General features: G+C 36.3%; 1 protein-coding gene across 1 annotated transcript in view; it reads left to right on the top strand.

Moving 5' to 3' along the window:
* Window positions 1-15152, top strand: part of LOC141491111 (dnaJ homolog subfamily C member 15-like) — a 46400-nt gene that overhangs the window by 11054 nt on the left and 20194 nt on the right. The window contains exon 2 of the mRNA XM_074191722.1: window positions 11355-11406. Within this exon, the coding sequence (XP_074047823.1) occupies window positions 11355-11406 (52 nt within the window). The remainder of the gene's footprint in view (window positions 1-11354; window positions 11407-15152) is intronic.

Raw genomic sequence — 15152 nt, 5'->3', positions numbered from 1 at the left:
TGAATGATAGCTTTTTTTAGGTCTCTTGCCTAAAAGAAGGTAGGGAGGACTTGTGATTTCATTGGAACAGGAAACTTGGATAAGGAAACACAGTCCACCCCTCTGCAGCTTAGGTCTTAGAGAAAGGGAGGAAATAATAAGTGGTTCCCATATGCCAGGCCTTCCACTGATGTGTGGGCATACAGATACAAGAAAAACAAAAGACATTCCCTGCTCTCAAAGAGCATCATGCTAATGGAGCAAGACAGCACACCAGCTGGGAGACTGGAGGAAGGATGAGGGGGCAAGGGAAGGGAGCATTCCCTCCACAATCAGTAAACCTTTATGAAGGGCCTGGTGCTACGGGATGAAATGCAAGGAAAGGCATAAGGAGGACTGAATATTCCCAGTCCAGGATGTCATGGGGGCTGAAGGAGCTGCCAGGACGAGGTGTTGAATCCAGTGGCAGTCATTCAAGGGAAATGGAGCCCATCATGGGCCCAGAGTAAAGGAAAATTGATAATGCTTCTCTTTCCTTTAAGTTATTGCAGTATTTTCATAGAAATTTGTAGTGGGGCTCTCTGGCTTATCTGCTTTTGAAGGTGTAACACCAGTATTTGGGATGGATTCCCTAGCTTGGGCAGATGCAGATCTTAAAAGTTTGTGAAATTTGTGACAGGAGTGAAGATTTGGAGGAAGATAACCTGTGAGTCCTCTGCTTGGTGAATAACATTTTGTCATACCTGACATATTCTCCTGAATATGAATTTAAAAAAAAAAAATCTACATTTATAACATCCTCCCACAACAGTATTTGCTGGTTCAGCAACACTTTATCCTTCCCCTTCCTTTTTCCTCTCCTCAACTTTGTGTTGTTTGAATTCAAAAAGCTTTGTTTGTAGAAATTGAACTAAACAATAAGACAGCATGAAATTACTGACTTCAGCAGAATCTGGTTTGCCAATGATTAACCCATGAGATTTGAATCACTGCAAGATAATAAAAAAAAAATGTGAGACATCTGGCTTATTCTTTTCCATTAGTTTGATGTAATCTTGTTTCTCAGGTGTTATGAATTGAAGATTCTGTTACATGTTGTGTTTATATTATATTTTATGGTACATTTTTGAGAATAAGAACATGGTTAATAGCATGCATACAACAAATTTGTAATTGGTTGTGTTATGTAATTGCTTTCCCTTTATTAAATTTTGAAGTTCTTTTTCGACTACGAGTTGTTTAGATCATGATGTCAGCAATTAAATAGAATTATTTAGCTATAAAAATTAATACTTGGCAGTTAGTCTAAAATAGGCAACATTGAGCAGTCATAGTTTTAGTTATTTTCACACAGATTGGGCATTTTAGTTTGACAGAATACATTTCTTAACTTCAGGCAGTGTCATTTCTGGGTAGTGAGTGAGAGCTGTGTTAGGAAAAGTGATTGGATTGGGGAAGCACAGACATGTATTTTATAGGGTAAATCAAGTACAATATCAAATCTGTGAGCTGTCTCCATTGATAAGACCAACTGTTAAATATTTCTCTCTGACATATTTTTAGCTTTGGATTTTTTTTCATTTTCTGTTACTCAGCCACAAAGTTGGCAGCAAGCAAATGCCATAGTCCTTTTTTCTTTTAATGTTCCTTCTTCCCCTCCCTCCCTTTTTTATTGAGAAAATGCAAACTGAGTGTGCCCTTTTCCCCTCAAAAGAATTCCTTCTCTGAAAAGAAAAGCTCAACTTCTGGCTCCAGAATGTTACTCATCTCTTCTCACACATAACAACAAAGCACCTGGCAAATATGGCCACTGGGAATAGCTGGATGTGATCCAGTGGTTCCCAACCTTTTCTAGTGTGAAGATCTGGGAGATTTATATTGTTTATATCCGTTGCTTGAGAAAATCAAGGATGACAACTCACTTTTTTAAAAATTTAAATAATTTATTTGTTTTTCCAGCTACACATAATGGTAGGTTTTTACCAAGGATTTTGTTTTTTGTAATATTTTTTTTTTGCAACATTTTGAGTTTTTACATTTTCCTCCCTTCCTCCTTTTCTGACAGGTTCTACATTTATAACCAAGCTAAGCGATGACAACTAACTTTTTTTTTTTAGGTTTTTGGCAAGGCAAATAAGGGTTAAGTGGCTTGCCCAAGGCCACACAACTAGGTCATTATTAAGTGTCTGAGACCGGATTTGAACCCAGGTACTCCTGACTCCAAGGCCGGTGCTTTATCTACTACACCACCTAGCCGCCCGACAACTAACTTTTACAAATTTTTACAAAGTTTCCCAAAGTTCTGCTAGGACATCTACACCTTCTAGATCCTATGAGGCAACAGACTTTTGAAACCGGCAGAGGATGGACCTGGATTTTAAGTTTTGATTTAGCTATTTCCTCTCCCTGAGCCTCAGTTTCCTTATCATTAACCCTAATATGGCACAGTTGATAGAGCACTGGCCTTGGAGTCAGGAGGACAGGAGTTCGAATCCAGCCTGAGACATTTGACTTTTACTAGCTATGTGGCCTTGAGCAAGTCACTTAACTTTGCCTCGAATTCAGGGTCATCTCCTGTCGTCCTAATTCATATATGACCAGTGGACCCAGGATGGCTCTGGAGGAGAAAGGAACACTGGTGATTTAGTGCAGTATCTCCACACACACACACACACACACACACACACTCAAATCCAATTCACATGTTTGTCGTGTCATCACCTCCCTGATGTCGTGGTTTTCTACAAAAATGAAGGGCAGAGGCAGCTAGCTGGTGTAGGTCAGGAGAACCTGAGTTTGAATCTGGTTTCAGTCACTTAATCCCATTGTCTTAAATAAATTTTAAGAAAAGAAAATGAAGGACAAACATTATTATTACTTGGACTACTCCTTTTCACTTTAGGTTTGTTTGAATTGCATTAGATTGTACTCACTAAGTTATGTGGTTCTGCAGAATAATGAAGTATTTTTCTTGAAAGTATATCCTGATGAGGGAAGGCAAAAAGAAAGGAAGGGGGAAGGAAATATCTATTAAATACCTACTCTGTGGATGACTGCTTAGTTGGATAGCCTGTCAAGCTTTCTTTAAATTAGTTTACTCTCCACCTTTTTTTCCTCTGTTTTACACAATGATACTACTTATAATAATTCAGCATTCTTCTTTATAAGATTTTACAAATGAGTTCATATTCATATTGTTGACTTTGCCATCTCTTTCTACTTGGCAAATATAGCAGATCTTTACTAACTATGGTGCTTCTCACTTGGTCTTCTTTTGGTGCCAATTGATTTGTATAAATTAAATTCCTATATAAAATTATCCTAATTGACACTAATTTCTGTTGTCCACTTCCCATGGTACACTTAAAAAATGTTTAAATAGTTCAAGATTGAGTTCTTTAATTACACCCCATGTTTCATTCTATATTCCTTTCTCTAGCGTTTTGTTCATTCTAATCTTTGTTCTAACAAATCAGTAATTTCATTATTCACAGACAGCCAAAATAACCCCAAAATCAGCATTACATTTTTTCCCCTGTCTGTTAACTTCACTTTTTTTTTTAATAAGTTGCCATCCAAAAGAGTTTGGTTTGACTCTTCACACAAAAGATTAAGAGAATGAAGAGTGTCTGTTGACACCATTAGGGTATGCACTTACATGGCAATTTATTGCTGTCCTATTGGGGCCAGTACACATGGCAACTTGGTTGAGTCCAAAATTGAGTGGGAGGAGACCGAGCTGGACCAACTTTGGAAAACTGTAAAGCTATTTTAATGATGACACTAGGCTTTCTGTGGAAAAAATACAGCTTTTTCATACCGGTATTCTATCCATGTCTCCAAAAACATAAAAATAAATAATGCCCAGAAAGCAATAGAAGGATGCATGATGGGTAAGAAGGGGTTGCAGTAAAAAGAGGGAGAGTAAAAGATATCAAGGACAGAGAATGACACTGTTAAAGTCAGCAGAAAGTCAGGAAACAGCAGAAGTGAACTTGGCAGTCCTGTGAGAAGATCTAGACAAGAGTTTCACAGATGAGCAGCCGTGTGTGGGTTTCCATTTTCATCCCAGGAAGGAATATCCAAATCAGGATCCCAAAGTCCATTTGAATATACATTCAATATCCTGAATGAGATCATGAGTTTTTGGAAAAGAGGGTCTTTGTTATTTCCTTTTGTATCACCTAATACTAATTCTACAGTGAACACCTAGTAGGTAATCACCAAATAGATTTGATGAGTTGGTGACCCTTTTAAAGAAAAGATAGAGAAGTTTTTTTCATTTTTCATCCTTTAATTACACTTAGGCAGACAAGTCTTCATTTTGATACCTCCTCTCAACACAACAGATTCAAAATGCAAAATTACCAGTCATGTTTTCAAACCTAAAAGTAAAATGTCTGCCTCACTTCTTTGCCTGCAAAAGGTTTATATGGCAACAGGAAATATAGAACAACTTTGGAAAAGTGTATCCTCATAGAAAATGTTGATTTTAGTAATTCTTCTAACACTTTTAAATCAGTCATTGAAAAAAAATTTCCTTTTGTTTTTTGAAAATTTTTACCAAGTTTTTACATTACCTTCCCTATCCCTCCTACTTCTCCTACCCAGTCAATCATCATTCCTTGAAATAAAATAAAAAAGGTAAGGGGGAAAAAATTGCAACAAAACTAATCAACAGCCCATCATCAACCAAGTCAGACAGTATGTACATTATTTCATGGCCACAACCTTCCCAATCTTTGCAAAGAGGGGTTGGGTGGGAAGGGAGACTCATTTTCTTTTATGTGGGTAAGAGTAGGGGACTTTCCATTTGTTTCTGCAAGACTGGCTGCTGGGAGTTATGAATTCAGATCCCAATTATATATTAATAGTAAACCTTACAAAAACTAATACTTGTCTAAGGCAACCTTGTGGGCAGTTGAGGTGGAAAGGAGAAGGGGGTCCAGAGCCTTTACAGAAAACCTCTCCTGGCTTTCACAGTGCCCAGGATCATCTTAAAATACTCTTAGGGGTTGAACTTCCTACTACTTATCATAAGACTTTAGCTAGATTTATTCAGCAGGCATGTGATATGGATAGACCTGGAGTCAGAAAGAACTGAGTTAAAATTGGTCCTCAGATTTTGAGATCCTGTTAATCTCTGTTTCAGTTAACTCCTTCATGAAATGGGAATAATAATAGCACCTTTCTCTCAGGATTATTGGGAGAATAAAATGAGATCGCATTTATAAAGCACTTTACAAATCTTAAATGTCTTATAAATACTGGATGGTAGTAGTAGTAGTAGTAATAGCTTGGAATTAGGCTCAAATGAGGTCTATAGTCTCAATTATTATGTATAAATCATTTTCAAGGAGGATTCAATTGCAGTATGAAAAATTCACTGAAGTTCTGAGATAATTTCATGTAGTCATAAAAGCAAATATTTTTACCTAGTGATTTCAGTTTATAAAAATTGCACTTGCCCTTGCAAACTAATAATGTGCCCTGATTCTGGTGACCATGAAAATAATTTTTATTTTGCTTTAGAATTATTTTTTCTATTATTTAATATATTTTTTGTGCTCTCTTAATAGTAGTTTAATTTTGAAAAATGATATAAAAGGTATTTAAAATAAAGAATGAAGTCCATTTTTATGGATGACAATAAATAAAAGATGGTGGACTATGGATATAAAATTTAAGATTAAGTAAATGTGAAAGATGTGATAAAACTCATGTGGTAATTTGTTTTTGTTTGTTGTAGTAGTAGTAGTAGTAGTAGTAGTAATAGTAAAGATGAGAATATCTAAATGCTTATACCATTTGTGTCAAATGAGCCATGTGAGAACTTTACAACCAAATGTGTTTAGGATTGTTTTGTTTTAATTAAATGCTCAAAAATGGTAGGGTCCAGTGATTCTGTATAAACTCCTTGCTTAAAAATCTTAACATTATTTCTTTTCAAAGTTTAAAATTATATACTTCTCTCTTTCTGTTAGGTCTCCTTTGTATTTTTTCTTTATGGTTTCTCAGCCTATTTGAAAAGTAACCCCTTTATACCATTGCTTTTGTTTAGTGACAAACGATAAGAAATTTTTCAGGATAGGGCAATCCATATTCCTTTTTTATACATTTTTCTCAAAAATATGATTCTTTTACCCTTGGTGAGAATGTTCTTTAATTATAATGGATGTCATTTTGTGTGTGTGAATGAATTTTTTTCCTCATGGTAGGGAGGAATACAAGAGGAGTCAAGTTGGGTATCTGAAATAAAGTCATTAAAAAAAATATGCGTCAAATGGATAGAGCTAGTTAACCCAACCCATGATTGTTCATTGGCCTCAGAATAAATGAAGTTAATTCTGAAAATGAGCAAGTTGATTCTCTTAGAAAAGAGATCTTAGTGGGAGGTTCATCAAGGGGCAAGTTTGCAAATAAGAGTAGTTCATTCATTTTTTTTTGTAGTAAAGCTCCCACAGAAATGGCTGATTTTTTTTTCAATTGTGACTGCTGTCAAGAATATTTCTTTGGATGTCTCAATTTTATTATTCAGGGTTTTGGTATGGGCAATAGCAAATATTGACTCACCTAAACATTTCATATTCCTAATAAAATGTTGGAAAGCTTTCATTACAACATCTTGGAACACACTTTTTGTGTACTGAAGGAGAATATTATTAGCATTGAAAAAATTGATGTTTGTGTTAGGGAACAAATTGTGGATTACTGAAAATACCATTTGATTAATGCTATTCTGGCTGTTCTCTTCAGATCTTGACCCAACTCATTATCCATATCCACCACCTCTCCATGATACATGGGCTATCCAGATTGCTGTCAGAATCTAGGAACTATGCATCCTTCATCTACTTGGTTGTTCCTATCTGGATACCAGTATGTTTCTCATTAAGGAGATCATCTAGTATTTTGGCTTTCTCCAAGAACTTTCTGACTCACTTGTGACTGGACAGCTGGTTATTCGAGGGAGTCTTTGAGTTTCTGACTCAATATGTAAAGAATCCAGTACTTTGTACCCACACTGAATATACAAGTTAAATCAGTGCCTTCTGTTTGCTGTGATCATGAAGGATCACCAGTATATTGCTCTGCCTTTTTTGTCTTGATGCTTGTTTTTTCAAAGAAGTGGGTCCAGATGGCATTATTCATATCTGGTTTCTCCTTTTAGTGAGATCTGATTTTGAATTAATCAAATGATCAGAAAAAACTCTAGTCCATCTTATCGTTGCTCAGTATGAGACCCTAGAACTTTGTGTCCTGTGTCCAGAAGTGGAAAGGGCCAGACAAGATTCACTCTGAGCCCCTCGAAGTTGCATCTTAAACCAGATGACTGCAGCAGAGACCAGCTGAGCCAGGGCTGGATTAACTAACTGCCTTTCCTGGGGCTGGTGGTCAGAGCAGCAACTCAAGCGATGGCCCTGACCAGGCAGGAAACCTAGTTGGTTCATGTTTTTATTCAAAATGATTTAATAGTACAGAAACAACACATTTGTAATGATTTTCAAAATAATGTGAAATGTACATAACTCAGAAATGCCAAGATGTAGTTATTACCTTCAAGGCAAGCTTGTTCTTATATTTTGAAATGAGAAAACTACAGAATAACTTAAAACTTTTTAGCTCTGCTAAGTAATCAGTCAAACATATCTATGTCAAGCCTTATGCTGGGGACACATGTACAAAGAACCAAACAAGTCCTACTTGCAAGGAGCTTCACAGGTGATAGCACCTCTCTATCTGGGGCTGAATGGAAGCAAACTTCACTATTGAATAGTAAATACTAATTGCATTCATTGATTTAAATAACTTATAGCTAAGAGTGAGATGAGCAGAACCAGAAGAACATTGTACACCCTAACAGCAACATGGGGGTGATGATCAACCTTGATGGACTTGCTCATTCCATCAGTGCAACAACCAGGGACAATTTTGAACTCTGTGCAATGGAGAATACCATCTGTATCCAGAGAAAGAATCGTGAACTTTGAACAAAGACCAAAGACTGTTACCTTCAATTTAGGAAAAAAACCTGCTATCTTATTATGTAATTTTGCTATCTTATACTTCCTTAAGGATATGATTTCTCTGTCATCACATTCAAATGATATCACTGCATATCATGGAAACAATGTAATGACTAACAGAATGCCTTCTGTGGGGGGGGGAGCAAGAAAGAGGGGAAATTGTAAAACTCTAAATAAAATCTTTCTAAAATAAATAAATAACATAGCTAAATACAAGGAATTTTGCTATTTCCTTTAGGAAAGGATAGTTAGCATTGATGGCATAGTTAGAATAATTACATATAGACACACACACACACACATAGATACATGTCTGTATATATGCATATATAAATATGTGTGTATGTATATGTATGCTTATTCATGTATATAATTATATACATATCTAATCATTTAGATATATATAAAGATAAATTATGCTGTCTTCAAGTCAACTCTAAACATGGGGTGGAAAAATGTGGGGGGATAGGAAAGATCTCTATCAGTTTTTAGGAAATGATAGAATTAAAGAATTGATTGATTCTAGTGATTAGGCTGTAGAATAGAGAAATAAGAGCAATTTGTTCATTTTTCATTACATATGCTACATTTCATTAAAGTAATTTAGGAAAACTCAATTTACAAAGATTAGCCCTTATAAAACAAATAAATGAGGGGGTGATTATGTACATTGCAGGAAGTTTCTCTTAGCAAAAGCTTGCTCTCTATTAATGCCCTCAGGAAGATAACCTCAATTTATGTTTAGATGACTATCATAATTTTGTAAAAATGGAACAGCATCTAGGGTCAACATATTGATGTTCCTTTAATTCCTTTTTTTTAGTATTAATGAGGTCCAAGATTTTTTTCCACGCTTTTGATATTTTTTATTTCTTTTAAGCCTTGTAAACTGATCCTGTAATACCCTCAGAATTAGGTCCATTTCAGCATGGTTTCTGTCTTTTCCTTCTATCCATTTTTCTTTCTATCAGTCCATCATCTATATATCCATCTATCTGTGTGTCACAGTACATAGAGTCCATTCCAGCTGCTTTTCCATTTTTTGTTTATATTAATACTATTTTCACCTTTCCTGTAATGAAAATATTTGGTAATGTATTAGAATTCAAGTGTATTGATTCCATTGCCCTTGATGGAGAAAACTATTTTCTGTAATGATTTTCCAAATCTTTTCTATTTTTCTTGTATTTGTTGTCCTTCCATTTCCATCCTTCATCCTTTGTGATATCTTTACTTCATTGGATAGCTTGCTAAGCTTTCCTTGGGTTTAAGTAAAATACAGAATAACAGTGTGCATATGGATTTTCAAGAAACAAATCTATTATATAAAGCAAGGTGAGCAATTCCATTGTTATTTGTGTCAGTGGGTTAGGTAATAATAGCAGAAGACCTGTTTTCTGCATCACAGCAAAAAGGAAAAATGAAAAAGCATTTGGTCAAGAAGAAAAAAAATAGTGTTACCCTTTTAAAGTATATATGTATTTTTCTCAGGTTTTCATTTGCTCTATCTGCTGTCTCCATGTATCTTATTTAAGTCAAAATCAGTGACCACTTTTGAGTATTGAACTTCCCTCAGTTCTCAGGAAAAGTTAACTGAAAAAATGTCAGGAGTTCCTGTTCCAATCATCTGCCAGTTGGGGAATGGGAGGGAATTAGGAAGCTTTTAGCATTCCTTTGCTTCTTTAGGGATAGAGAAAAGAATAATTACATAGTTGGTGTTTTCAATTTAGTAAGCATTTATTGAAGAACCCAGGTGCCTGGGAAACTAGGAGTAGCCTTGACAAAAATGGGGTTGGTGAGATTACAGCTATTTCTCATTAAAAGAAATATAAAGGGACAGGCAGATTTCTGATTTAAGTTGATTGTCTTCAAATTGATCCTGTGGATGCACCAAATTCCCATGCTGAATACTATATCCATAACTCTTTTTACCATGTCATAGAATTATAAAGAAAGATTATTTAACTTCTAAAATAATTTTGTTTTGTATCAATTTTCAATTCTAATTCTCCTTAATAAACATCTTACTAAAACTTTATTAAACTTTTTAAAAGTACTAAGTGTTGTTAAATATCCCAAATGAAAAACAATGGAAGAAAATTTTAGTTACTTTTAGAGAAGATAATAAAATTACTTTAAAATAATCTCAAAAATTAAAAACAATACTTAGAGGTTGGTGGGGGGTTTTTTTTTGGAAGACTTGATTAGAATGAATTCTAATATGGGGCAGCTACTTTGCAGCAAATTAGGACAAGCATAAATTCAGCCTCAGACATTTACTAGTTGTGTAAATCTAGGCAAGTCACTTATGGCTGATTGCCTCAAAAAAAAAAAACCAAAAGAAAAAGAATGAATTCTGATATGACATTAAAGGGATATTACAAATTATATCAATTGATTAAAAATTACTTTTCCAAAAATGCAAGGGAAAGTGGCCTAGCCATATAAGATCTAAAACTTTTATAAAGTGGTAGTCATCAAAACTAGTTAAGAAATAAAGAAGTAGATCAGTGGAATAGATTAAGTACAAAAGAAGCAGTAGTAAATGACCACAGTAATCTACTGTTTAATAAACCCCAAGATGCTGGTTTCTGGGATAAGAACTCACTATTCCACAAAAACTGCTGGGAAGAAACTGGAAAGTAGCATGGCAAAAGCTGGCATAGACTTACATCTTATACCCTCTCCAAAATAAGGTTGAAATGGGTTTAGAATTTAAACATAAAGAGTGATACCCTAGACCAATCAGAGATCAAGAAATACTTATGGAGAGGGGAGAAGTTTATGACCAAACAAGACATAAAGAACATTATAAATTGGATAATTCTGATAATTCTCAGCAGTTCAGAGAGCTAGAACAATCCTGAGAGAATGCTACCATCAGCTAGCAAAGCTCTGGATTCTGAATGCAGAGGAAGGCATACTATGTTCACTCTTTTAAAAACTTCTATTCTCCTTTCTTTCTCAAGGAGCTCCTCCCAAATTCTAATTCCTCTTTCACAACATGACTAATATGTATTTATGTTAAACATGATTATAATTGTACAGCAGTGACAATTTGTCACTATGGGGAAAGGGAAAGGGACGGGAGGATAGTAGAAAAATGTGGAACTCAAACTTGCAAAGGCTATGTGTTAAAAAAAACTACTTTTGCATGTAATTGGAAAAATTAAATAAAATTTCATAAAAGAAAAAAAGAAAATTACTTTGCCTGTTTTGTGATGAAAAGGGGTGATTTATTTTAACTCTTAAGATTTTAAAGCACATTTTGTCATCATAGGAACATTTCAAAATATTGTACCAACTGCCTTTTGAACACTGCATAATGACCTCCTTCTTCTGTTATAGGCCAGGACGCTGATAGCAGTGGGACTAGGGGTTGCAACTTTTGCATTTGCAGGTAAGTGAAATAAACTGTAAATGTTTTCCCATTGTTCTTCTATAATTTTATAATTCATAGAAACTCTTGGAGCTCTTCGTATCCAGAGGTCTCAATTCAATTCCTGTTGAAGTTCCTTATTCTTAGCCACTGAAAATTCATCTCTGCTTTGGGATGGTGGAAAGTCCCTCTAAGTCTTGTTCTAAAGGAGAGGCTTAATAGCCTCATCAAAGGTGAATTATTTTAGATTTGGGTGTTGTTTTATGGATTGGAATGTTTTATGTAAATCAGCATTTTAAATTTTAAATTCAGCAAGCCCAGAGAATAAAGGTGGTATAGAGACTTCAAAACCAAAATGGTAGTACCCCCAAACTGGCTGCAAGGGAGTATGGAGCTTAGAGCCTTGAAGTTCTAGTCCTTCAACAAAGGGCTGGAAACAGACATGGAGGAGAAATCTTGTGGAAATATGGCCAAAACACCCATATTGCAAATTCTGTCTCTCTAAAATCCTCAATTCTTTCTTAATTACTCAAACTTTCTCAGTAGTGTCATCTTTTCTCTCCTAATTCTCGCTGCTTATAGAAGAGATTTACTAAGTTCTAAAGCTATACCCTCTACCCATCTTTGATCTGATTCTCTCCTTCTTCTTCCAGAACTTTGTTCTAGAAGTTATCCCTACCATCTCATGTATCTTCAGGTCTCCTTGTTGTTCTCCAGTCATAATTGACTTCTTCCCTATCCTCATAAGCATATCCAGGTCTTTGTAATACTTAAAAAAAGCCAAAAACCTTTACTTGGCTTTCCTGTTGCATCCAGCAATTTTTTTTTCTTCTCTTTCATTATTGAGCTTTAAAAAGCTTTATATATCGTGATGTCTTCTCTCTCTTCTGATTCCTAAGAGTTGGGAACTTGCCATTGAGCTCCTCATTGCTAGGTACAGTGATCTTTTCCTATGCCTTACATTCTGGAGAAAATAAGCTCTCTGAAAACAAAGACAGTTTTCATTTTTTGCTTTGTAACCTCACTGCCTAAGGAAGTACCTTGCTTCATGTAAGTACTTGAGTCAAAACTGCAGTCCTCATCTTCTTGGACATTCCCTGTGGTTTTTGACTGTTGTGTACTCCCTCTCCTGGAATATTTCCTTTTCTCTCCACACACAGTCTCTAGTTTCTCCTATATTTCTGTTTCTTTTATCTTTTTCCCTGACTCTTATTCCCCCATAATGTTGAGTGTTCCCCAAAATTTATCCTTGGCTTTTTTCTTTGCACACTGTCTTTAAGCAAGCCCGTCCTCTCCAGGGGCTTCAGTCTCTAGTCATGACTCTCAGAATTTGGACCTCAAGTCTTGACCTCTCATCTTCCTTTCAGACTCACATCTCTAATTGCGGACGGTACATCTCTAAGCTTGACATCCTACTAGCGTCTGAAACTTAACACATCTAGAGCTAAGCCATGTTCCCCTCCTCAGCTTGCTCTTCCTTCTGACTTTAGTATCTCTATTTCCAGAATTCCATCACTCTCTTTATAATTTTGGTTGATCTTTAATTCTTCCCTCACTTTTCTTATCTAAATCCTTCCAGATAAATACCTGCACAATCCCTTCTTCTCTGTCCTCAGTCTGACCACCTACCCAGACCATAGTGGTATCAGTTTTTCTGTCTGTACTCGTTCCCTCTCTAGTTCATCATTCTTATTGCTGTCTGAATAATCTTCTCTATATGTGATATTTCTTCAGTCTTAATGGTTTTTATTTTTATTTCTTAATATAAACATTTTGTTTTCCAATTATATACAATAATACAATTTTACAATTTTTCCTCCAACCTCCCTACAGAAGGCAGTCTGATAAGCCTTACATTGTTTCCATGCTATACATTGATCAAAACTGGATGTGTTGAGAGAATTTATTTCTTTGAGGAAAAAAATAAAATATAAAAGATAGCAAAATTACATAGTCATTTTTTTTAGATTGAAGGTAATAGTCTTTGTTTAAACTCCACAGTTCTTTCTTTGGATACAGATGGTATTTTCCATCAAAGATCCCCTAAAATTGTTCCTGATTGTTGCACTGATGGAATGAGCAGGTCTATTAAGGTTGATCATCACACCCATGATGTTGTTAGGGTGTACATTGTTCTTCTGGTTCTGCTCAATTCACCCAACATCAGTTCATGCAGATCCTTCCAGGATTCCCTGAATTACCATCCTTCCCTAAATTCCCATCCTTCCTGATTTCTAAATAGAGCAACAGTGTTCCATAACGTATGTATATCATAATTTGTTCAGCCATTCCCCAATTGATGGACATTCACTCAGTTTCTAATTCTTTGCCACCACAAACAGCTGCTATAGATATTTTTGTACAAGTCATGTTTTTTTATTCTTTTTCATGATCTCTTCAGAGTATAGACTCAGTAATGGTACTGCTGGATCAAAGGGGATGCACATTTTTATTGCCCTTTGGGTGTAATTCCAACTTGCTCTCCAGAAAGGCTGGATGAGTTCACAGCTCCACTAACAATGTATTAGTGTCCCAGATTTCCCACATCCCTTCCAACATTGATCATTGCCCTTTCTGGTCATATCGGCCATTCTGAGAGGTAGTCAATGTTTTTTAAGGAAGATGGGGTTCTGTGCTTCCCGTATGGCATGCATTGTTCTTGATCCCTTGCTTTCTCTTACCACACACAACCAATGAGTTGCCACATCATGCTGTTTCTCCCACCACAACATCTCAATGTCTCATTTCCTTTCTCTATACTCTCCTCATGTTTCTTGGCCAGGCCATGTATCCTCCTTGTTTCCTGGCCAGACTATTGAATGCACTTCTCATTTAGTCTTCCTGCTCTGAATCCACCCTGCACACCCATGATGTGAGCCTGGAATGCAGGTTTTATCCTGACCTTCTTCCACTTCATAAACTCCAGGACAAATGCAGGCTCCTCTTTGGGAATTTAAAGTTATTCACACTGTGACCCCAAGCAATTCTAAACTCAATATCAATTATTCTCCTTTACATACTCAATGACCCTGTCTCTGTGACTGTTGACAAGACATCCCTCGTGTCTTGCAGGCATCTTCTCTCCTTACCACCCCTCAGAATTCAGTTGAAATATCTCCTCCTACACTAGTGTCTCCCCACCACCACCAACTGCCTTATTTTAATGTTATCTACATAGAGATCGACACACACGGACTGTCAGAGGGTATTAGATCTCAGATTTATAAATAGAAGGGAATTCAAGGTCATCTTCTGTAGGTAGATAATACGTAATACGGAGCAGCTCTGCTGGGAATGGAGGCTGCCCCACCTCCGTGGGTGTTGAGCTTTCACCCAACTCTCATCTGTGGCTTCAAGAAGGGAGGGGAGCTTGTCAGCAGCCACACCTGGTGCCCGTCTCAGCACGTGGGCTCAATCAGATGGAGGCTAACTGACAGGGTGGGTGAGGTCCACCCCAAGCATGTGAAGACTTTCCCAGAATAAATGAAAACAATGTGTTCTAACAGTCATAAGGACAGGTGAGGGTGCTTCAAGGTTGCTCAGAAGCAGAAGATGCCAAGGTCATTGCTGTGCTAGCAGCTTGACTTTTGTCCTGTCCCTGGTCTTTAATGACTTGGGAACTTTGTGCTACTTCCTTCACTTAAATGCAATTCCCCCCCATGATGCCACGGGTCCTCTTTACTTGAGATGGCAACATTATTAGCCCAATGTCTTTGAAGTCATGAAGAATGTTCACTACTATTGTTCATTGCTACTTAAGATAGAAC

This window comes from Macrotis lagotis, chromosome 6, assembly GCF_037893015.1.
Source record: "Macrotis lagotis isolate mMagLag1 chromosome 6, bilby.v1.9.chrom.fasta, whole genome shotgun sequence".
Lineage (NCBI taxonomy): Eukaryota > Metazoa > Chordata > Mammalia > Peramelemorphia > Peramelidae > Macrotis > Macrotis lagotis.
Note: the sequence above shows the minus strand (reverse complement) of the source record. Positions and strands in the feature narration are given on the sequence as shown.